Raw genomic sequence first — 24062 nt, forward strand, 5'->3', positions numbered from 1 at the left:
CAGCAGCAACAGGTACTAGATGCCCCTAGGAGAACTAATGGTCCCTGTCTGCCTGAGCCAGCTCTAGGGAACAGAACCCGCCCACACACATGGCTTCAGACCTGCCTGCTTCCTTCAGGAGAGCCAGGAATTCTCAGGGCCCACAAGGGACTACTGCTCACTTTCCTGGTCTCACCTCTATGCAGTTTTTATGGGTTGTTAAATTCTTCCCAGCCTCTTTGACTGTCCTACTCCCAAACCTCTCTTCAGATCTCATCTTGGATATCACTTCCTCTAAGAGTTACCAGTTTGAAGTAGGGTCCCCTTCCCCACAGTGTACAGACATGCAGGTTGTGCACTGCACAAAAGCACCACATTTAAGGGAGACACCGGCATCCTAGATTTGTATATTTATGAATTTGGTTCTGAACACATGGAAAGGGCACCTATGATGGCCTGGCTCCACTGTCTATGTCTTCATAGAACCTGGCACTTGTCCAGTCACTACAGGAGCCTCTTTCCTTGATGCACCCCCCCCCCAACTGACCATGGCCTCCACTAGACTGTAAGCTTGAAGCTAGAGGTGCTGGTTTTACCTCACCACGTCTACTGAGAGCCTGCCCACTAGGGGTACTTCAAAAGGGTCCTGGTTGATGCAAATATTTGTTGACCAAACAGAATGCGGGAAATATAAGTCTCAAGAATTGGTCTGACAGAAAGGAGGAAAGAAAATGAGGAAAGAAGAAAAGTGCAAAAAATATCTCTGACCCGCAGGGGAGGTGCTGAGCCATTCATGCATCTCTTCCCAAGGCGGGTGGACTGGTCCCTTTCCCCTTTCTTGAGGAGACCTTCTAATAATGATGAAGATGGTCATCATTGCAGTTGCCCCTTGGTATCCACAGTAGATTGGTTTCAGGGTCCCATCAATGTCAAAATCCTTGTGAGCTCAAGTCCCTTGCATGAAATGGGGTAGCATCTGCACGCAACCTTCACGCACCCTCCCTTATGCTATAACTCATGGCAGGGTTACTTTTGACACCTTCTACAATGTCAACACGACGCAGACAGGTGTTCTATAGCATTGTTTAGGGAATCATGACAAGAGAGAAGTCTGCCTGCTCAGTACAGAAGCAGCCATCGTAGGCCTAATGCACCCACAAGGGGGTGCGGTGAACATGCTCAAACAAGCGCAGGGGACACACCGAGGGTCTGTGACAAGCAGGAAGCTGTAGGAGCACAGGACCACACTTCCTTCAATCGTGTGGATTCAGCACAGTTCTCAGTGCAGGGCAACTTCAAGTTCTAACTTCAATTTCTAACTTTTTGCAACTTTCTGGAATTTTTATTTTAACCTTTTGGGGGTGCTGGGGCTCAAACCCAGGGCCTCATGCCTGCTAGGCAAGCCCTGTACCACTGAGGTACACCCCAACCCTTTGGGGTTTTTTTCCAAATAGTTTCAACCTGTGGTTGGTTGAACCTGAAGATGCAGAACCCGCAGACACGCAGGGCCGAGTGGAGTAGCTGCCATGTGCCCAACCGAGTGCCTAGTGCTCACCCCAGTGCCAAGCACATGCTTCCTTTCTGTTAAGCCTCCACAGCAGACCCCAAGCCTGGCACTAGCCTGTCTTCACAGATGAGCAGATGGAGCAGGGAGAGGCTGGTGGGCAGAGCCGGGGCAGTCAGGGGGGACGCTGAGATCTGAATGTTAACCTTTGCGGCCTTCCTAAAATTTCTATCACACTGGGAAGCCGTCTGTGCTTGTTTTTAGTTTGGAAAATGTATCCACTGCTCCACTGCTGAGTCTCATGCTGGGAACAGCCCTGCCTCTCCCACCTTTGGGCTTCACTCCAGGCCCCCCTCAAAACACACTCACGGAGCTGACTGCTGACAGGCCAAAGCAATACACACCAGGCCCAGGCCAAGGAATGAGGCCCCGAGGGGCAGCCAGCCCAAGCAGGCAGCAGCCAGCCCAGCCACAGGTACCTATCACCTCTCCCAGATGTCGTACCAACACCCACAAGAGCAAGTACCAACGGGCGTTTTGCTCACTCCTGAGTCTCAGTGCCTGGCACATGGGGTACCCCGGGATATTTGCTGAGTGAATGTATGTTGGGCTTTTTTACCATTTAGAAGAGGGCAGGAGCCAGGCATGGCAGTACACGCCTGTCATCCCAGTGACTCCAGAGGCTGAGGCAGAAGGATCACAAGTTTGAGGCCGGCCTCAGCAACTTTGTAAGGCCCTAAGCAACTTAGCATGACCCTGTCTCAAAATAAAAAAGGGATGTAGCTCAGTGATAAAGTGCCCCTGGGTTCAATCCCCAGAACCAACAAACAAAAAAAAAACAAAAAAATACTAAGGACATTCTGGGACAGACAGTCAATCCTTGTTCAGAGAATGGGAAATGGAAACAGAGATGAGTGAGGAAGAAGCCTCGGGGTCCTTCCAAAGAGAAAACGAGGAAAACATTGGGTCAGCAAATCAAAACTCTGGGCCCCTGGTGCTTGGGCAAGGGCATATGGAGGGAGTAGGTGGAGGGGGCCCAGCACCAGGCAAGAAGCAGGAGCCCCTCACAGGCAGAGAGCAATGGGCCAGGTTTCCTGGGCAGAGGGGCTGGGCTGGCCGAGCTGTCTGGATTCTTGAGCACTGGCCAGAAGCTCCCTCAAGGCGATATGGAAAGCCTGCAGGTTTAGCAGCCTGTTTACTGCCTGGGGCCAGAGGTGGTCAAGGGTATGTCCTGCAGGAGAGGCCAGGCCCTGGGAGAGATTTCCCACACCCCCTGACCTTGGCAGCAGCACTCACCTGGTCTGGGTGGGCACGGAACACAGGAGGAGACCCCCCAGAAGGCTCCCACGCTGCCACAGCAGTCCTCCTGGGCAGTCAGCTCCAGCAGAGGATTGGCACACTGGAAAAGAGGCCATGGATACACCTGTGGGCCTCCATTTCCCTCCCTGGCTATGCACACAGCTGTACCAGGAAAGCCCAGGATGCAGAACGCTCACCTCCAGAGGACGCCCCACTGTGGGGGAGGGGAGAGGAAGGAGCATAGCTAGGGGGCCCAGGAGAAAGGAAGCCCCAGTCCACCCTGCTAGCCACTAACCAGGTATCGGTGGGGGGCACACTGTAGACATAAGATCCTGCCCGGGCAGGTCTGCATAGACTGAGAGTCCCAAAGAATGGGCTTTCCTCCAAGCACCTCCATGGAACTCTGGGGCCACCCACCCTGTGAGCAGGGCCAGGCTCAGGAACACCACAGGCTGAGGGGCCAGGAAGGATCTGAGGCTCAGGTCCTTATCCTTAGCTCTCCACCTGCTCAGCTCCTGTATCCTCAGAAACAGCTGCAACCTCAAGAAAAACCACCCCAGGTCTAACCTCCTAGCGTCTCTTCCAGGGGAAATGGAGCACCTCTCATCTTGGCACCACCAGGGTTTTGGTGTGTAACCTGCATTCACTACTTCCATACTTCTGTGACCCATGAAGACCAGAGGGCAAACTCCCTGCCAGACCCTAACAGCCCTATTGCCCATGAGCTGCAGGGTCCTAGGCTCAGCTCTCAGAGATCCCAGGATGTTCTGGCACCAAACTCTAGTTTGCCTGAGGATGCTGGTGACAGCTCCTCTGCAGGGGTCTCCTAGGTCCTCTTCTGCATGCCTGGGGACTGACAGGTACCAAGTGGAGATCAAGAAGGAGGCCAGTTTCTACAGAGGCAGATAATTTTGTACCCTGGGTTTCCCATCTGGGAAATGGGAGACTCTAAGGACACATTCCACAAAACAAGGAGGAGAAAGAAGAGGATGGAGGGCAGGGTGGAAGGCCACTGCTGTCCTGGAAGACAGGGATGAGGCAGCAGCTGCGTCCTTACCTGTCCGTTCACAGAGCTCAGGTAGCACCGGCCCAGCAGTCCCCGATGCCTAGGTAACACTGCAGGGGGCGCCCGAGGGGGCTCTCCAGACCGAGCAGGGATGCTGTTGCTGTCCCAGTGGCTGTGGCCTAGGCCCAAGGGGAGCTGGGGTTGACCTCTGGCCTCCACGCTGTTCTCCTCCAGGGTCACGTCTGCCTCGCCCCTCACCCGCGCCACCTGGTGGATCTGCACGGAGGCCTCAGGCGGGTGCTGGATGTGCACCTTCACCAATGAGGGGTTCACAGAAGCTGGGCACAGAGTGGGGTTCAGAGTTGAGAAGCGGGGTCCCGCCTGCACTGCCCCACCCACTTAAGAGTGCCCGCAGCCCTGAGCCAGGTGGGTCACTGGCTTGTGCTTTCCCAAAACTCCCTTTCCATTTCTTTGCTTGCAGTTAGGAACCCCAGAGCAACCACCTCCGCCGGCCCCCCGCCCTTGAAGACAGGATGGAATGGCAACTCCTTGGCAGAAGGACCTTCAAGAAGTTTTCCTTCCTGACCCCACATCCCCAACACTGTGCAGCCCTGACCTCTAGCCAAGGCCGCTACCTGGTCCCACCTCCATGCCTTGCTAACACCAATCCCTCCCCCTGCTGAACCAGATGCTGCCCGTCGGTGGAGGGCTAACTGATTGTCGTTCCCTCCACACAGCCTCTCCAGAGCACTCTGGGCTCAAGGGCCGCTCCATCTCTGACTCTAGAACTCTGTTCTGTTTTGATTTTATTTGGGGGGATTTTTTTTTTTTTTTTTTTTTTTTGGTACTAGGGAATGAACCCAGGGGCACTTAACCACTGAGCCACATCCCCAGCCCTTTTTGAATTTTATTTAGAGAAAGGGTCTCACTGAGTTGCTTAGGGCCTCACTAATTTGCTGAGGCTGACTTTGAACTTTGGATCCTCCTGCCTCAGCTTCCCAAATCACTGGGATTACAGGCATGTGCCATTGTACCTGGCTGATTTATTTTTTTTAAGATTTTTTTGGGGGGCAGGGTGCTAATGAAAGACAGGGAAAATGAAAAGTTGCATATTGAAATTCTGCTTCCCATCCATCCTTCCAATCCAACCTAAGATTTCCATGGATTCCTGAGGGCAGACCCTGACTTCACACTGCTTTGCCTTCCCCTGCATAGGGTAAATGCCAAAGCACAGAGAGGAATTCAGATGGAAGGGAAAGAGGAGTAGGGAAGGGAGCAGAGCCCTGCAGTGGGGGAGAAAGAGGGGGGACTGACAGGGAAGGAAGGCCTGGAGGTGCTTCCCTGTCTCCAGCCAGCACACCGAGGTGGCCTGCCCCGACCTGGGGCTCCTCCCAGGCTTGCTGCCCGCTGCACTGCACTCACCCATCTGGTTGGAGAGAGGCAGGGTGAAGGTGGACTGCTTCAAGGGGCCTTCCAACAGGGCCCTGTGGCGGGAGCCCCTCTCCAAAGTCTCCCTCTCCAGCTGTGGGGCAGGCAGGTGGCAGAACTTCCCGGTGGAGTTGGCAGGGCACCAGCATTCATCCCGGCCAATGCAGCGCCCTCCATTCAGGCAGGGGATCTGGCAGAAATCTACAAGAGAACAGTGGCACCGGTCCCTCCATGTTGCTTGCTGGTAACAAGAGAGAAGCAGGCAGAGCAGGACAGGAGATGGGGATGGCTAGGGGGAGCCCAGTACCCACTGAGTCCCCAGAGCGAAGAAGTAACCAGCCCTTCTTTCTAAAAAGTCCTTCCATGTCTCCCCATGATGACCCAGGACACCAGGCAGTGGCCCCATGTGAACTCCCTCATTTCTCTGTGGAGGTAACTTGGTCTGAGAGGTTATGTGATTTGCCTAGAGCCACACAGCCAGGCTGGGTAAAGACTCAGCCAGCCCTCCCTGTGACTTGGGACAATGGATGGAGCCACAGGACAGAGCAGCGGGCTTCCTTCCTTGGGAGAACTGGGCTCCAGTCCACGGCAGGCCTGTCCCTCTAGCACCCCAGCCCCCCAGGCCCAGCCAGGAACCATCTGGGTGGGGGAAGAGACTCACAGATGCGGAAGCCGGACTTGGGGTCATGCCCATGGCCGCCCTGGCTATACAGGGTGGTGGTGTCGCCCCGCTCACAGCTGTTGGCACAGCGCCCGCGGGCACAGGTCTGCTTGCAGATGGTGGGGGTGAAGACGATCTTGATCTTCTTGATTTTCTCTGTGAGGTTCTGCCCTGCAGAGAGAGGGCTTGGGTCCAGGGGGCAGGGCTGAGAGGCACAGCCGTGACCTCCAGAGCGTGGTTAGAAAGGCCCACGGGACAGGGGGTACATCCACCCCAAGAGCATTTGCGTAGTACCTTTTGGATGCCAGGTCCACGGTGGGGGCAAGATAACCTTTGGGAAGTTCACAGATACAGCTTTGTATACCTTACCTCTCAACCCTCGTGATAGGTATTGCTTTAGGCAGAGCCACTAGAAATTGTCGTTTGTGTAGGATAAAATGGCTGAGCATGGGCAGTTTGGGTACGTTTAACCTAAGACTTCCATTTAACTGTTGGACCGAAGCTCAGAGACTTCCAGGTGGCCCCCCATCAACAGCTAGCAAGTGCAGCAGCTGGGCTTTGGACCAAGGGACAGGGAATGGAATGTTGCTCAAGCTGGCCAGGAAGGAGGGCTTTCTACAGGAAGTGAGGAGGATAACGCCTGAGGGATGATTAGAGTCAGGTTTGGGGGCCCGATTACGGGAACAAGGATCAAGCCCTTTATTTGGTACATTTGGTTCGTGTAGGGAAGCCACCAGCAAGACATCAAGGAGGAAATGTGGAGGACTCGTGATCCAGGAAGGGTGGTGGACAGGCAGAGATAGAGCAGCCAAGGTCTCAGGGTCTCCACAGGGGCCAAGTCCAGGCCAGCTGGTTTGGCAAGCCTAGAGTCAACCCAGGGCAAGTACCCAAATACTGTTTTTTGATTGAAAGAATGACGGACAAGGTGTCAATTCAACTCCTCTGGGAGAGTGGAGAAGGAAGTAGAGGTGGGGTAAAGAGGGGTGGAGATTTAGATGTCCTGTTCCTCTAGGTCCCGAGGCAGGACAGCCTTACCCCAGGGAGACAAGAGGTGGCCCGGAGATGCTGCCTGCTGGGGACCATCCCTCTGCTCCAGGCCCAGGCCCACTGGCAGAGCATTGGAAGTCAGCTGGCCGCTGGCAGCATTGGCTGGGTAACGTCTGATCGTCCGGGACAGCCCCACGTGCTGCTGGGAGGGGAGGACTTGGCTGAGCCCACTCAGGGTCCTATGGAGACAGACAACCATGGCATAGGGGTCACATCCCAGGAGTAGCTTCTCTGTGCCCTCCCTCATCTGGCCACCCGGCTTCCCTCCCTTACATTGGAAGACGGCTCTTGGTTTGGCTGCCCTTTCCCCACCCCTGTGGCCAACTCCTAAACATGAAGGTGTCCCAAGACAGAAGGACTGAGCTAGGGCTGGCCCGCCATCTCTGGGGGAGCGCCCGCCCTATATGGAATAGCCAGGCTTTTGCTGGATTATTCTGGGCAGGTCACTCAGCCTCTCTGTGCCTCAGGACCTTGACTACAAAATGAAGGCCTCAGATTGTTCCTACGTAGCTCTGACATACTCAGAGTCATTGAGAGCCCGCTTATGGGCCTGTGCTCACCCCCTGCCACTTGTCATATCACCCTTTATATGAATTAACTGTGGAGCACCCATTCACAGGTGGATTCAGGGACAGAGCCCAGGATCTCCCTCTTATTTATTTATTTAAATTTTAAAATTTGTTTTAATTAGTTTAACATGACAGTAGAATATATTTATGCACTTTAATATATCATACATAAATGGGATATAATTTCTCATTTTTCTGATTGTACATGTTGTAGAATCATGTTTATTTTTATTATAAATAATATAGTAACAATATTCCAGGAAAAAAACATGAATGCATCATCCCCCACCCAACCAGCAAACACTTTCACCTATTCCTCCCAACCCTTGCTCAGATAAGTGATTTTACACTATCATCATCATCCATAGATACAAGTTAACTTGATCTTTTCACTTAACATTAGATCACACTGTACAGGATTCCACTTTTTTTTTTTCCTTTTTGGTACTGGGGATTGAAGCACTGAGCCACATCCCCAGCTCTTTTTATATTTTACTTAAAGACAGGGTTTCACTGAGTTGCTTAGGCCCTTGCTAAGATGCTGAGGCTGGCTTTGTGAATTCTTGATCCTCCTGCCTCAGCCTCCCAAGCCACTGGATTGGGATTCCATATTTTTCACTGTTCCATGATACTTTATCTGAAGATGAATCACAACTTTCTCAAATAGTCGCCTAGTATTCTTTAGTTGCTTTAAACTTTTCACGGTGGACATTCTTACACATAAGGATTTTTTTTTCTGTTAAAATATTCCTTTACTATTTTATTTCATTCTGTATATTTGAAAATTTTAAATAATGAACATTTTTATTTATCAGAGGATTCACTGGACTATTCTCATCTTTTCTACATGTTTCCAATTTTTTAAAATAATAAACATTTTGAAAAGGGTTACTACTTTAGGATTAATTCAGTCCCTTGGGCTACAATGGCTGTGTCAAAGGTTACAAACATTCACGGCTCTAATATGCACGGCGCTTTGCTTTCTGGAAGGATCACATCAAAATATACAAACACACTTTGTAGAACAGAACCTCACCACATAGCATGTTAGGTTTTCGTTGCTGTTTTTGCTATTTTTTGTACTTTGTTCCTTGAATGAGCACAAAATGGCACTTCAAAGTTGATTTTATCTCCCATTTTAAAATTAATTCTGAGGTTGAAATTTTGTTCATCAATCTATTTCCTATTTGTATGGAAACTATTTGAGTTGTTTGTCTCATAAATTGTAACCCACCAGCCCCAGATTCCTTTCCCTGGACCGTTGAGAGGACTGAGAACACATGGAGACTGTGTGGTTATTTTGTGAAAACAAGTAAATGGTCACAATTTGAAAAGTATGCTGGAATTTTAAAGTCCATGAACAAAGGGACAAAAAAGGGTTAGTTACAGTTTGTACTAAATACCTCTTGCCAAGCCAGATAAGAAAATGTGACTGAGTCACTTAAAAGTCTTCTTCATCTAAAGGGAATAAAGAGACTAAAAAAAAAAATTAAAAATAATTTTAAACAAGCAAACTTGTTACTGCTGCCTGAGCATCCTTATATATAAAAAACCCAAGTGCCTAATCTGGTATCAACATGTTTTCACCACCAGAGTCATCTGAGCCTGATTTATTGTCATCTATTGCTGTGATGGAGAATTAAGTAATGGGAATAATATCAAGGTTCCCGGCAGATTCTCCCTGCATAGAGATTGCTATCCTAATAGTTCACCTCAGCCTGGTCCTCTGAGGTGGGCAGGGAGAGAGGGCAGTGGGCAGGGCTGCAGGCTCTTGGCTCTGCCCCCCCCCCCCCCGGAGGTCTCCAGCTGGCTGCTATTTCCCTCTTGGCTTAGAAGGCAGAGGCAGTGGGCCAGGGTGGAGACTGTGAGCTGTGGGGTCTGTGAGCCCAGTCACCTGGCCTTGTGCCATCTCTACACTCACTTCCCTAAACCAACCACAAGCCTTCAGCCAGGTCTTGGTTTCGTGTCTCATCCTGATCTCAGTCAGGTGGTGGGGCATCAGGAGAAGAGTCTGGTGCCTTGTTTGGTCCAGGGTAGTCCAAAGAAGCAGTGTCCCCCTATGGACAATAGAGCAGGGGCAACAGAGGCGAGCAGAGTCCCAATGAGAAGGTGACTTTTTTAGAAGAGCTGCTGCAATCTCAGCTGAGGATAGCGGTCCCCAAACTTATACAGCACAGGATGGAACTTGTTATCTCTCTGGATTGTTCCAGGAAAGTCCCGGCAAATCTGCCAGAATGGGTCCAAACTGTCATCTGCAGACCTCAGGATTTCATGGATTAGGGAAACTGTGAAGCAAATCTGAGAGACCAACATAAATGGCCAACGTTTTATTTAGGTGTAATATTAAAACACGCACACCTACCAATGATTACCACCATCATTTCATGAAAGAAAAGACATCGCAATGCCCAAAACACACTTGAATAAGTTTAACATTATGGAAATCTCACCACGTTGACTTCACTTTGCCTCTTTGTGGACCATAAAAAGTCCATTGCAGGGTGAGGGTGGGGGTGGGGGTGGGGGGGCTGGGATTGTGGCTCAGAGGTAGAGTGCTCGCCTAGCATGCGTGAGGCACTGGGTTCGATCCTCAGCACCACATAAAAATAAAATAAAGGTATTGTGTCCACCTACAACTAAAATATAAACCTTTAAAAAAAAAAAAAGGCTATTGCAGAGAGCAGCATACTACGCCAAGGGGGATCCACTAAGTTCTGCTCTCACCCAAAGACTCCAGGAGTCTTTCAATGAATTTGGGGAGAAAAATTCCCATTCTAGCTACATGGGACCTCCCAGACCCACATGAAAACAACCTGCATAGTGTGTACCCACAATTGTGACACACAGTTAAATGTGCTGAGTGTGCCCATACCCTGACCCCACACTAAGATCTTCAAATGGTGATGTGGAGACACTCGGTGAGGGGCTCCAGGTTATCCAACCCAACCACTTCCACCCTTGCCTGGCAGTTTCATCTAATTTATAGAGATATAAATAACATAGGTTTCCAAATACTATTTTGTTATTGAAGAGTCTTTGCTGCTAAAAGACAAGTTGAAAATATCATTATAAGGTATCAATATAAGGTAGAAGCATTATCATTACCACTCATTGAAAACTGAGTCAACTGCTCTATTTGTATTTATTTATATTTCTATTATATGAGATGGGGTCTTGCTATGTTGCCCAGGCTGGCCTCAAACTTGTGATCCTTCTGCCTCAGCCTCCTAGGTACTTGGTATTATAATCAGGTATGTACCACCACATCCAGCTGAGCCAAAATGCTTTAAATATGTCCCCTTATCCATGTTACTTTAGTGATTAATAAAAGTAAGTTGCAGAATAATATGGATGATATGCTTCTGGTTTTATGTTTTAAGAAAAATTTCTCCCTCTGCCTTAGACATTGATATATGCAAAAGAAACATCTGGAAAGATCTGTAAACAGTGGCTTCTCCTTGAGATGAGAGTGCCTGTGCGTGGGTAACTACAGTTTTAAACATTACATATGTCAATATTTTGGGAATTTTTTAAACAACAAATATGCATTGTACAGAATAAATATATATTTATTTTATAATGAAAATAAATCTGTATCCTTCCCAGAAACTCCATTTTAGAGATAAAGCAGTGGAGGCTCAGAAAAGCATGTAAATGCCTGCAAACAACTAGGACCCAAGTTGGACTGTGGTGGGGAACAGGTTTGCAGATGCAAGAAAGACTAGAAGGACTCCAGAAAGTCTCAGGAGGAAGCAACCTTTGAGCTGGTGCTTAAATGGATGCGTAGGGTTTCTAGAACCCAGAATTAGGAGGAAGTTCTTCTAGATTGGGAAAAAAAAAATAAGGTGATGCACAGAAGTGGGAAGCACCAGCCATGTTTAAGAAAGAATCAGGAGCGGAGTTTGAATAAAGCACAGAATGTAGGCAAAGAAAGGGAAAGGAAATAAAAGCCATTCAGTGTCTACCAGGTGGCAGGAAGTCTGCTAAGTGTTTCCCCAAATTTACTTAATCAAAAACTCTATGATCAAAAACCTCTGCTTGGCCAAAACTGCCTTAAAACAAAGTAGAGGATAAATGACCAAACGGGGAGAATATGTGCAATCTTATCACAGACAAAAGAGGAATCTCGGTAACATCTAAAGAGTTCCTAGAAACAGGAAAGAGTCCAGTGGCCCTGAAAGGAAGCCAGCAGAGGATATGAAGAAACAGTTCACAGGGGGAAAAAAATGTTTCTTACACAGGAAGAAATATGCTCGACCTCTTATTAGAAATGTACAAATGAAAACTACTCTGAGACAGGAAGTCTTAATCCATAGACTAGCAAAACTGTGAACGTTTAATAACACTCCCATTGGGTGAGACTGCAGAAACAGGCCATTCTCTCAGATGTTGCTGGCAGGAATGTAAATTGATACAACTCTTTTTGCAGGGGAGGTGATACCAGGGATTGAATCCAGGGGCGCTTAACCACTGAGCCACATCCCCAGTCCTTTTTTACTTTTTATTTTGAGACAGGGTCTTGCTAAGTTGCTGAGGTCCTCTCCAAGTTGCTGAGGCTGGCTTTGAACTCACGATTCTCCTGTCTCAGGTTTCCCAAGCTGCTGGGATTACAGGTGTATGCCCCTGTGCCTGGCTTGATTCGACTCTTATGGACAGCATTTTGACAATTTTGCATTATATTCCCAGCACAAGGCATGTATGCTCTGACCTTGCAGTCCCCCCTCAGAGACTATTCTGCAGGTAAACCTGCTGTGGTAGGTGGCTACTGCTGTTCTGCCGAGGCCCCCTTTGCATTCCCAGCAGCTGTAAAGGAGAGCCAAAGACTTCCACCTGGGACTTCTGAGTCCCATGCTTGGTTAATGGGAACCTCCTGAGACGCTCCTCCCACCACCTTGACTACCCAGCCAATGACTGCCCAGCTAATGACTACCCCAACAGAAGTTCAAAAGCCCCCTCCCCCTTTGTCTCAAGAAGGGACAACTTTGTAAACTCCAGCCTCATCTGGGCCAAAGCTTGATTTATCTGGGAATCTATCCTTCCTTGGGTCTCTCCATGCCCCATTCTGCTTTCCTTCTCCTTAGCATTCTCCCACTGAATCTCACACACCTGAATTCCACCTCTGAGGAACATGACCTAAGGCAGTGGTGTATATCCAAGATGATACATGACCATTCATAGCAGAACTATTTTGTAATAGCGAAATATTTTGTACAGAATAGAAACTACTGAAGTGTCCTTTCAGGGGATTGGTTTTAAAAACTAGAATCTAAAGACAGTGGTGGTGGTGGGGGGGGGGGGTAGTGCACCCCGGTAACTACAGCTACTCTAGAGGCTAAGGCATGAGGATCACATGTTCAAAGCCAGCTTTGGCACTTTACTGTGACCCTGCCTCAAAATAAAATAAATAGGGCTGGGATGTAGCTCAGTGGTAGAGTGCTTGTCTATCATGTTTGAGGCCCTGGGTTAGATCCCCAGCATGGCAAAAAAAGAAAACCAAAACCCTAGGATCTATCTAGGAATGCAGTCATGCACCCTGGACATAGAAACAGCTCCTTGACATCAGTAAGGAGTGTTCTCCAAGATATATATTGAAATTCGAAAAAAACAACAGCTCAACTCCCACCCACCAGCTGTTTTCATATAGCCTGTAACCTAACAATGGTTTTTATGTTTTTAAATGGTTGAAGAAAAAAAAAAAGTCATAAGAGTAACATTTCTTGACATGAGAAAATGATATAAAATTCAAATTTAAGTTTCCATAAATAAAGCCTCCTTGGAGCACAGCCACACTCATTGTCTAGCACTGTTTTTGCTCTGCAGCCATTCAGCTGAGTAGTTGCAGAAGCCATATGTCATAGGAAGCCTAAAATATTTACTCTCTGGCCTTTTATGGAAGAAGTTTGCTGACTCCTGGTGTAGGGCATGTAAACTTTTGTGTAAAAATACAGAAAATAAGGATACATGTTGTAGTTATTTGCATAATCATAAAGCAACCTTGGAAGGATACCGTGGAAAATTAATAACAGTGGTTACATGTGTGGGAGGGGTGATGGGTGGGAAGTGGGGCTGGGGCTGGGGACCGACCAGTGCTATAATTGAATGAATACTAACTCTGTGCCCGGCTTGGTGCCAATGATGCATGTCACATGCATTCCCTCACGTAGGCCTCTCCATAACCTAAGAGTTAGTATTCACTACCCCATTTTATAGTCGAGGAAACAGAATGAGCAGAAGTTCTATGCCCTGTTGAAGTTTACAGAACACATACGTGCAAATGCCAAGTTACTAAGCCAGGTTAACGACATCCTAAATGCACCCACCATCTGTCACTTCTATCGCCATTTTACAGATGAGGACATTAAGGTTTTGAGGGATTCAAGAATAAGTTTGAGCCCTCATGGACGAGGGCCTGAAATACTGTATTGACTGGGTAAGGGGACATCCCTGGAGATCTTGGAGCAGGGAAATGACATGGTCTGAGGAAGAGTCCACCCTCTTTCACTCATCAAGAAGCACTTGTGAGTGTCTGTCACATGCAGGCACTAGGGGCCAAGGCACTAGCTCCCCTCTCAGCTCCAATGGAGGCTGGACCAAGAGACCAGCACGTGACCAAAGGTGAGGGTAGCCCAGCACAATGGCACACATCTGTAATCCCAGTGGCTTGGGAGGCCAAGGAAGGAGGATCACAAGTTCAATGCCTGCCTCGGCAATTTAGTGAGGCCTTAAGGAATTCAGTGAGACCCTGTCTCTAAATAAAATATTTTTTAAAAGGGCTGGGAATGGGGCGCAGTGGGTTCAATTCCCGGTACAAAAACAAAACAAAACGGTGAGAGGTTCAGGCTTTGAGAACTCTTGGTCTCCAAGTAGGTCTAGGACAGGATGCAGTGGGCATTTCTAAATGATGATTATTCTGGAGAAAGACTCCCTGGTGGTTGACAGACTAGGAAGGGGAGGGCTACAGACCAGCTGGGGAATGCTTTGGCTAGGGTCTGGGCCAGGAGTGACCAAACATGGGACCAAGAAAAAGGTCTGAATTCAAGGGATGTTCAAGAGTAGAGAAAGAAAATTCCCAGTGGAATGGATGGAGTAGCTTCCAGGAGCCCAGACCTCAATCTGAGACCTACAAGATGTGGATGATGGGCTTGGTTTTGGACATGATGAGTGTTTTATATCTCAAGATGGATCTTAAGGGGCTGGGATTGTGGCTCAGAGGTAGAGCACTCGTCTAGCATGCATGAGGCCCTGGGTTGGATTCTCAGCACTACATAAAAATAATTTAAAAAAAAAAAGGTATTGTGTCCACCTACAACTTAATATTTAAAAAAAAAAAAGATGGATCTTAAGGACTGGGTGGTGATATAGCTCAGTGTTAGTGCTTGCCTAGCATCACACAGCCCTGGGTTCAATCCCTAGCACTTTATTAAAAATATAAATAAATAAAGAGAGTCCAAGGGCTGTAGACACAGGGCGGGGGTGGGTCCTGAGTGAGGAGGTGCTGGCTGCTGAGCTGGGGTGTGCGCTGTGCCCGCTCAGGGAGAGCACGCAGAACTAGCTGCAGAGGGTATTAACCCTGCTTCCCGGTTGGAAGGGGAAAATCTGTTAATGAATAGAACAGTCTCAGTTTTAAGTTTTACTCCCGTAAATCCTTCTCCAACCTCTGGCGCCTGCTACCACTTGTCTGCTAGGGTGCGATTAAATAAATGAACAGGCAATCGGCTCGTATTAGCAGAAAACCATGCCAAGAGCCCACCCACGTCACTCGACATCTCCACATTTCTCTCTTTTCACGGGCACGTGTGTGCCTAGGGCCGGCTTTTCCTTTTGGCTTTGGTTTTGTTTCTTTGTCATAGTTTCCAGTTAGTTCCATCATGGATTTCAATGTATTGAGAGTTCACGGTATTCCTTGTAACTTCCGGAAGCTGTGGCACCAAAACACCTGGAACATAAGTGTGAAGAGCCGAGAAGCGTGGAGAGCCCTGGGGCCAACAGGGCTTGAGGCAAACAAGGTAGAGGCTGTGAAGGCAGCTGGGAGGCAGCAGCAGTGAAGGGGACGGAGCAGGGAAAGTGCCCAGAGAGGAGGACCGGTTCCCAGAACCTCTGCTTCAGGCGGAAGGGGCAGCAGCGGCCCCTTTCTGTGATTGTAGGCCCAGCTCACTGCAGGTTACACACCCTGGTGCCTCCCAAGTGGCTCAGTCTTACCCAAGGATCTGGGTGCTGTCAAGGCTTGGAGAGGGCAGAGATCTGCCTCCTCTCTCCATCTAGCTGGCCAGGGAGGCCTTGCACCCAGGCCAGGGTCAGATGGCACTGGGCTGCCACACACCGCAGGAACCAAAGGCAGAGAGAATAGGGCAGTGCGCTCAGTGAGTACTGTCTGGGTGGGGCTAGTACCAGCCTGTTGCCTGGCACCGTCTATACCGGTACCCTTGCTCCCTACTGCCCATCCTGGAAGAGTGAAAGTCAGCCCTTCCCAGGTGTCCCCCAGGTGTCTCAAGATCACTCTGCTGCTGGGCCACCCTCCCAACCCCATCAGCCTCCCTGGTCTGCCTGAGGACCCCACTCAGCCCTGTGAGTTACACCCCGCACCCCCTGCTCTGAGGCCAAGCCTGGGGCCTCTGGCTCTTTCCGTGGCCACACCCAGGTCTGAGAAGATTGGATTTCTGGCACCCAGACCCCAGGGGATGTGGCTGACAGGATAGGGATGGGGGCGGGATGGAGGCAGAACCCTGCAGGGGTCTCTGCTTCCCAGAATTACACCCTGGTCTGCTTCCAAACTAGCTTGGAAGAGAACACAGCATCCCTGTTTCCAGGCAGGTAAATAAGCTGGAGGCTCCAGCTCTGCACGTTCTGGGGAATATCAGGGAGGACACCCAGCCCCCGCCAGAGACCTCAGGCCTGCCTCCAGAGCAGCCCTGAAGTAGGTGCTGCCTCAGTTCCCAAAGGGTCCAGAGACCCCTAAGAGCCTCATTGCTCTCCTCCACCATCCCACGCCTCACACCTCTGTGGACTGTGAAGCCTTTTCCACTGAGCAGCCTGCTCTGTGGGGCCCCCGGCTGCCAAGCCCACACCCCTTGGCTTGCTGCCTGCCTGTGTTCTCTTCTGGCTGGGCAGAAGAGCCAGCAGACTTCCTGGGCACGAGGCCCACACCCAGTGTGGGACACAGCTGGGAGGAGAAGGCGGCCCCGAGGGACTGCTCAGGGCCCAGGCAATGCCCTTCCTATTCTACCTACTTGCCCAAGAGTCATATTCCTGGGGCAATAGCCTTCTCCCTCCCACTATGAAGAAGAGCTCCACCAAGAGTCCTCTGCCTCCTTGTGGGCCCACCGGACCACCCTGGAGCTGGGCCAGGGACAGAGACCCCCAGAGGGGAAGGGACTGGGTCTTGCCCTCTTGATATCCCCTGGGAAGACTTGTCAGCTTGTGGGAAGCCTGGATTTCATGAATTAGGGCACTTAAGAGGCCTTTGAAAGGTGCACAGACCCGTCATGCACCATGGGAAGGCATGGATCCAGATAGGGAAATGGAGGGAGGGTGGCCTAGCATGCCTGTTGCCTTTGCATGGATTAGAAAAGGGGCCCTTCAATTATCAAGAATACAAGTAACAATAAATGTTGGTGAGGATGTGGGAAGAAAGGTTCTCTCATACGTTGCTGGTGGGACTACAAATTGGTACAACCACTGTGGAAAGCAATATGGAGATTCCTCAGAAAACTTGGAATGGAACTACCATTTGACCCAGTCATCCCACTCTTTGTTTTATACCCAAAGGACTTAAAATCAGTACAGTAGCATGACAGAGCCACATCAATATTTATAGCAGCTTGATTCACAACAGCTAAACAAGGGAACCAACCTAGGTGCCCTCCCACAGATGAATGGATAAAGAAAATGTGGTACATATACACAACGGAATATTACTCAGCCATAAAGAAGAACAAGATTATGGCATTTGCCAGTAAACAGATGGAACTGGAGACTGTTGTGCTAAGTGAAATAAGCCAGTCCTCAAAAAACAAAAGCCAAATGTTCTCTCTGATATGTGGATGCTAACTCACAATGGAGAGTGGGTGTTAAAAGTGCTTTGGATTAGACAAAGGGGAATGAAGGGAAGGGTAAGGGATGGGAATAGAAAGACAGTAGAATGAATAAGACATAACTTTCCTTTGTGTATGTATGAACACATGACCCATGTAACTCCATATCATGTACGTCTACAAGAATAAGAAGTTATACTCCATGTATGTATAATAGGCCAAAAGACATTTTAGTGTTGTGTATAACTAGTAAGAACAAAATTTAAAAAATTAAAAAGAATCAGAATTGATGGTAATAACCACAAAAAAAGAAATAAATAAATAAAAGGGGCCCTCTGGGTGGCCAATGACAGAAGTTGCCCTTCTTCCTTCAGGCAGATTGCAGCAGGCCATATTTTAGCTTTGTTCCTCTCCTGACCAGCACTCTTGGTGCAGGGAGCAACATGCACAGCCATCCAAGTTGGCCCAAGGACAAGGCCCTGCATGCCAGCATTTCATAACAACTCAAGAGAGGAAAAGCAGGAGAGCCACAGGAGCCAGCGGCCTCATGGCCAGGTAAGCTGTCCAGCTCCAATGCTCCAGGCCTCCTAAGAAGGAGGGGAACTAGGGCTGGGTGGCTGGAGAAGGCTTTCCAGAGTTGTAAGATGTGAGCTGGAGGAAGGGTTGGGAGGGAAGGGAAGACCAAAAACACAAAGGGACAAAGTCAGGGATGTGTCAGCAGTGATGTCCAGTGTGTGATGAGGCCTGTCTGGTTACAGGGAAACAGGAGCCAAGGATGACCATAAAACAGCAAATAGCTTCTTCATGCTTATTACATGCCAGGCACTGTGGTAAGTACTTTGCATATATTAATGTATTTATCATTAAAATTTGGAAATCAGAGCCAGGCGTGGCCTGTAATCCCAGTGGCTCAGGAGACTAAGGCAGGAAGATTGTGATCTCAAAGCCAGCCCCAGAAACTTAGCAAGACCCTGTCTCTAAATAAAATATAAAACAGGGCTGGGGATGTGGCTCACTGGTTGAGTGCCCTTGGGTTCAATCCCTGGTTCCAGAAAAGAAAATTGGAAGACAGTATTATACCTATTTATGGATGAGCTATAGAGAAACTAGATGATTTGTCTAGTCACACAGGCAATGACTAGCAGCTAGGAGTCAAATACAGTGTCCTGCTGATATTCCGATTCCAGATCCTGGACTCTGAACTTCTATACTAGGTCTCTGCTTGAGAACTATATTTTGGGACTAGACTGTAGAAGACCAAGAGTCTGGGCCTCGTCCTATGGGCCTCATGCCTAAAAGGGGAGCCTTGAAGAAGGTGTTTTTACCTGAAAGTAACATGGTTCAAAGGGGTGCCTTAGGAAGATAAGCCTGCAAAACCCCTCCCTGAAGATGAAACCCCCATCCTGCCCTGCGCCCACACTGCCCAGGCAGGCAGTGCTCCTCAATGAGCTGGGTGTGCTTTAGCCACTTTTGCATGACAGATCCCTGGATCTGAGCATTTAGGGACAAGGCACAAGTCCAAGTCATCTAGTACTCCTTGTGCCTGGAAGAAAGGAGCAGGGAGAGGGAGGGACGGAGGGTGGGACTGAAGGCCGCAGGCAAGGCTGTGCCTGAACAAGATCTCTGCTAGTTACCTGACTCAGAGATCATTCCTCTTTTGAACACCCTTTATTCCAACTGGTCTGAAAAATCCATCAGGACATACAGAGAATGAACAGTAGAAGGATTAATAGGTCGTAAGGAATTCACACAAGAATGGTTATTTATTCCTGCCTTATTGGAATGTCTCTTAGGGGTGCAGCTATGGGAGCTAATAGCACAGGATGCTGTGGGGCAGACACCTGGGGATGTTAAACCCAAGGACCAAAGGTGTGTGTAGATGTGTGACTGGAGAATAGATGAAGGCCTGAGTTTCCCCTGGCCATTACTCATGCTCATGCTCATATTGAAGGGAGGTTACTGCTCTCAAATCCAAGGACAGGAAGCCAGCTGAGCTGAGACCACAAGACTTCTCCTCTGAGAATCTGCTGCCCAGGGTAGGTGGTTGGGGTAAAGCAGTGGAGTCTTTGGGAGCCACAGTGTTCCCTATAGAATCCATCTTGATCAAATAAAGTAGTCCCCCTTTATTTGCAGTTTTGCTTTCTGCCATTTCAGTTATTCTCAAGGTCAACCACAGTTCAACAATGTCAAATGGAAAATTCTGGAAATGATTCATGAGTTTTAAATTGTGTTCCACTCTGAGGAGCATGATGAAATCTTTCACCATCCAACTCTGTCATTCATTCAACCAGCATGTCCACATTGTATACACTACCCTCCTGTGAGTCACTTAGTAGCTGCCTTGCTTATCAGATTGATGGTATCACAATGCTTCTGTTAGAGTAGCCCTTATCTTACTTAATACTGGCCCCAACATGCAAAGTAATGATGCTGACAATTCAGATGCCAAAAGAGAAGCCAAAGAAAAGCTGCATAATGCTTCCTTTAGGTAAAAGTTCTTGATTTAACAAGGAAAGAAAAACAAAACAAAACTTTGCTGAGTTTTCTAAAAACTATGAGTTTGCTATCCTTGAAACTGTAAAGAAAGGAAAAGAAATTGGTCCTAGTTTTATTGTCATACTCCAAACTCTAAGAGCTACAGCTACAGTGAGCCATAAGTGTCTAGTGAAGACCCAAAAAAAAAAAAAAAGTATTCAATTTCAGGGTTCAGTACAATCTGCAGTTTCAGGCATCTACTGGGGAATCCTGGGATGTATGTCCTTGGGATAAGGGGATTACCATGACAGTGACACTTACTGAACACAAACTAAGCACCAAAATATATGACCTCATAGAGGTTTCCCAACAAGAACCCAAGAGGTAGGACTCAGTGTCCCAGCATGATCTATGACTTCTGCATGGGGAAGGGAAGAGCTGGCCAGGCTCCTGTGTCTCATGAACCACCACCCAGGGTTGTAAAGCTGGGGTCTGATGGGTGCCGAGGCTCAGCCTGCTCCTCCCATCACTACAGCAGAACCCCCCAGCTCTCAGGCTCTGGCCGCAGGCTGCCATGGTGTCACTGCCTGAATTACAAAGTGAATGAACTCAGGAGTGGTGGGACACCTGAAGCCATCCAGAGAATGAACACATAAGGCAAGGCCTGCGAGACCTGGCAAGTGTGGCAGGAGATTAGAGGAGGAGCAGGAGGCAGAAGAACATGAGGCTGCTGGAATGGAGCAAGTGCCATTTCTTAAAGCCACAGAGAACCTGGTATATGGGCACATCACCACCACCAACTTGGCTATGAAGTGTCTGATTCCCGAACCCTTGAGTTTCCAGCTCATGGTTCCCAAGACTTCTCCATGCACCATCTTGAACCCCCTCCTGGATGTGCATACACACACAGAGTTTAGCAAGCCTGGCCTAGGGTGCAACTCACAACCCATACTCTCATCCCCTGTGTCCTTGTGTCCCCAGTATTCTGCTAGGTGGATCCTCTAGAGTGTCCGCTTGCTCAGTAAGGCCAGTCTATGACTTCAAATGAGTTTCCCCACTTCTGAAGCTTCCTGGACAAACCCATCATCAACAAGCAGTTGGAGGCCTGGGTCAAGGGTACACTCCTCAGAGGCTGGCCAAAGTCCTGGCTGTCCACAGCCAGCCTGTCCTTCCTGCTCTTCCCACTCCAGGGCTACATACAAAAGATTTCTACAGAAATTCAGACTCCAACCTGAGAAGTTTTCATTCAGCAACTTAGCCTAAACCTCCCAACCTATTGCCACTCAAATGCACCTACTGAGGTCATTTCAGCTATGTCTTGACATTGGTAAGAACCTTCCTTGATAAGAACCCCAGCCGTGGGAACTGTCACCCCCCATCTTGTAGAAGAGAAAACTAAAGCAAAGATAGGCTGTTAACCACCCAGGCTCAATGCAGGGGTGGGGTCTCCAGGCCTGAGTTCTGTCAGCCTTCAGCCTTCAGTGGGTAATTTCCTGACCCTGCCTATGGCAGAAAGCCTCAATAAGGCCAGAAACACCTTCAAATCTCTGGGCAGATTCTCAAGAGTTTCTAGTGACTGCTGTTATCACTCTCACATAAACAATAGGCTCAGGTAACCCCAGAATCATGGACAAATAAGAATGGATGTCCTTCATAGAAGACCTAAAAGCTGCCATTTATATGTTAGTAACACCTGACAATTCTGTAACAGGATGGTGGTCATTCCCCCATCCTGCAGGTGGGAAAACTGAGGCTTCCGAGGCAGAATCACTTGCTCTAGGAGGACTGGCTGTTAAGTGGTAGAGCTAAAACTCACTCAGGCTTATCTTTGGGGGATAAATCATTTCATAGCTCCTTCCTTTCACACTACTGTATTCTGTAAGGCCTCTGATCTCCATCCAAGACAGAAATATGAAATCTGTTTTTTTTTCCCCCAAGAAAGTGGCCCTGGAAGGGTGTGGCCTGGCTGGGCTTGGAGAGGACACCGCCTCATGGGCAATATCAGACTCCTGCAAGGCGCCTCTGACGCAAGCCAGGCCCTGTGCCGCCCTTGTGGGTAGAGGAGTTAGGCAGGGTGGGGGGCTGGGGGCTGGGGAGGAAAACACTGGGTGGGCAGCCCCCTAGGAGAAGAAGTGTGGTAGCTCCACAAAGATTTGTAATCTTTGTTTTGCAAGGAACAGGGATTTTTCTCCTCAAAAAGCACTCCACTTCCTTGAATTTTAGACCTTTCACAAATATTTTTTTAGGAGAAATAAGACGAGAAAAATCCCCACAGAATGCCTGGACCAGCTACTCACTTCCACAGTGAATCACCAACACAAAACCACAGTTATGCGACTAACAAAGAAACTGTGTGTTTTCAGATTTCATTATTGGAAATCATTTAGCAATCTTCGCTATGTCATCTGCAGGCAGACAGACAGACAGACACACCCCTCTGAGTCCTAAATGCAGCCATCTTATAATAGGGTCGCCAGATGACTTCTCCTTTGCTAAGCTTAAATCCCCCCCTCAGCTCCTCTCCCGTGGTGGGGTGAATGTGTGCATTCGTGATCCAGGGAGCTCCATTCGAGTGGAAATGCCTGCACGTTCCCGAGTTCTTTTCTTAGTTCTGTTATCATAACACACTTTGCTTTGCTGAAGCAGTTTTACCTGGTAAGCTCCCAGTGCCTTTTCTGACAGGGGCAACTGAATTAACCGATGGCAGATTTACAGATGGAGTAACTGGAAAAACTGTTGGGCCCATAAATCAGAAACTTCCTCTACATCGGGACAAGGGTTGGAACTTGATAGGTATTTGAAAACCTTGAGCCCCAGTCACAGGGCCCAAGAAACCTCCATTAGAACTTTTGAAGCATGTTCTCCCCACAGCTTTCTGCTCACGCCCTGTGTCACATGTGCACAGCCCCAGGGGATGACACCCTCTGAGGAGCCAGCGTTCTGTACAAAGCTTTCACATGGGGCAGACCTTACCAGGCATCTGAAAAAGAGCTTTGGTTGTTTTTCCATTTCCTCTTGCTTCATCGCTCCCTAACCTTTTCCTTCCAAACAAAAATCCTAGAGTCGTTCAGTTAGTTAAGCGGGTGAGTACAGCAAGCTACAGGGTCTGTCTGTGGTGGCTACTTTTTAAAGTCCTGTGCTGGAAACTGCCAACATTAGTGTTCTACTGAGGCTGCTGAGCTCCCTTCATGCCCCACATGAGACTGTGGGGAACGCTGCCCCAGGCTCTTACCATTTCCTGGATTTTTCTGGATGCACCACCTGCCCTAGTTGTAGCTTTCTAGTTGAGCTAGAAGTCCCTGCACCTGCCAAGCTCACTGGCTTCAGAGGCTGTTCGGCAGAAGGCTGGGAAGCACAGGTTAACCTCAGTTCTCTTGTCCTAGAGTGGGAGGTGACAGGAATAACATCCTCACCAGGGCATTGTGAGAACTGGTCAACGTGCTGGAAACCTACCCGCCACTGCAGACCCCTGCCACCTCGCCCATGGTAGGGCCTGAGAGTTTCCTTCACTCTCTGCCTTTCAGCCTGATTGAGCCAATGGGGAACCCCAGCAAGATGTCAAAGGGCAGGAAGAGGGACAGGGGGGTCCCATCCTCCCACTACCTCCAGATAGGCCCCAGGGGTAGCCCTGGAAGTCGTGCTGTCCTATAGCCGTGCTTCTCTGGGTTCCAACCAATGCTGGCCCTCTGTCCCTTTGGACCCAGAGGCCACCCTGGAATGCCCCATCCATTTATGCCCGTGCCTTCATAAATGGACCCTCTATTGCACTGTCCTTGAGTATGTCCTCTCTTCGCTGCTGGGACTCCGAATGATTCAGAGAAGAAGAACGATCAGCTCTCAAGCACTGAGCAGCGAGCCTCGTGACTCAGCCCTTCATCCACATTCCTTTCTGACTCAGACCTGGACGCTGTGTGGTGGCCGGCGTTAGCAGCAGTGTCCTTATACACCAAGACTCAGGGAGGTGGGAACCCCACACACACATCCAATGGAGGATGAGCAACAGAATCAGAAGGACTGAGGTCTGTCTGGCTCACAGCCCAGGTTCTCAAGCCCTGTTTTGTGG

At 49.0% G+C, this 24062-nt stretch overlaps 1 protein-coding gene across 1 annotated transcript in view; it reads right to left on the minus strand.

Annotated features, from left to right (window-relative positions):
* Positions 1–24062, minus strand: part of LTBP2 (latent transforming growth factor beta binding protein 2) — a 108708-nt gene that overhangs the window by 52504 nt on the left and 32142 nt on the right. Inside the window, exons 4-8 of the mRNA XM_081289431.1 lie at positions 6913–7103; positions 5878–6048; positions 5211–5417; positions 3840–4126; positions 2780–2882 (exon numbers count right to left, since the gene is read on the minus strand). Coding sequence (XP_081145557.1) covers positions 2780–2882; positions 3840–4126; positions 5211–5417; positions 5878–6048; positions 6913–7103 — 959 coding nt within the window. The remainder of the gene's footprint in view (positions 1–2779; positions 2883–3839; positions 4127–5210; positions 5418–5877; positions 6049–6912; positions 7104–24062) is intronic.

This window comes from Spermophilus citellus (genome assembly GCF_964194105.1).
Source record: "Spermophilus citellus genome assembly, chromosome: 4".
NCBI lineage: Eukaryota > Metazoa > Chordata > Mammalia > Rodentia > Sciuridae > Spermophilus > Spermophilus citellus.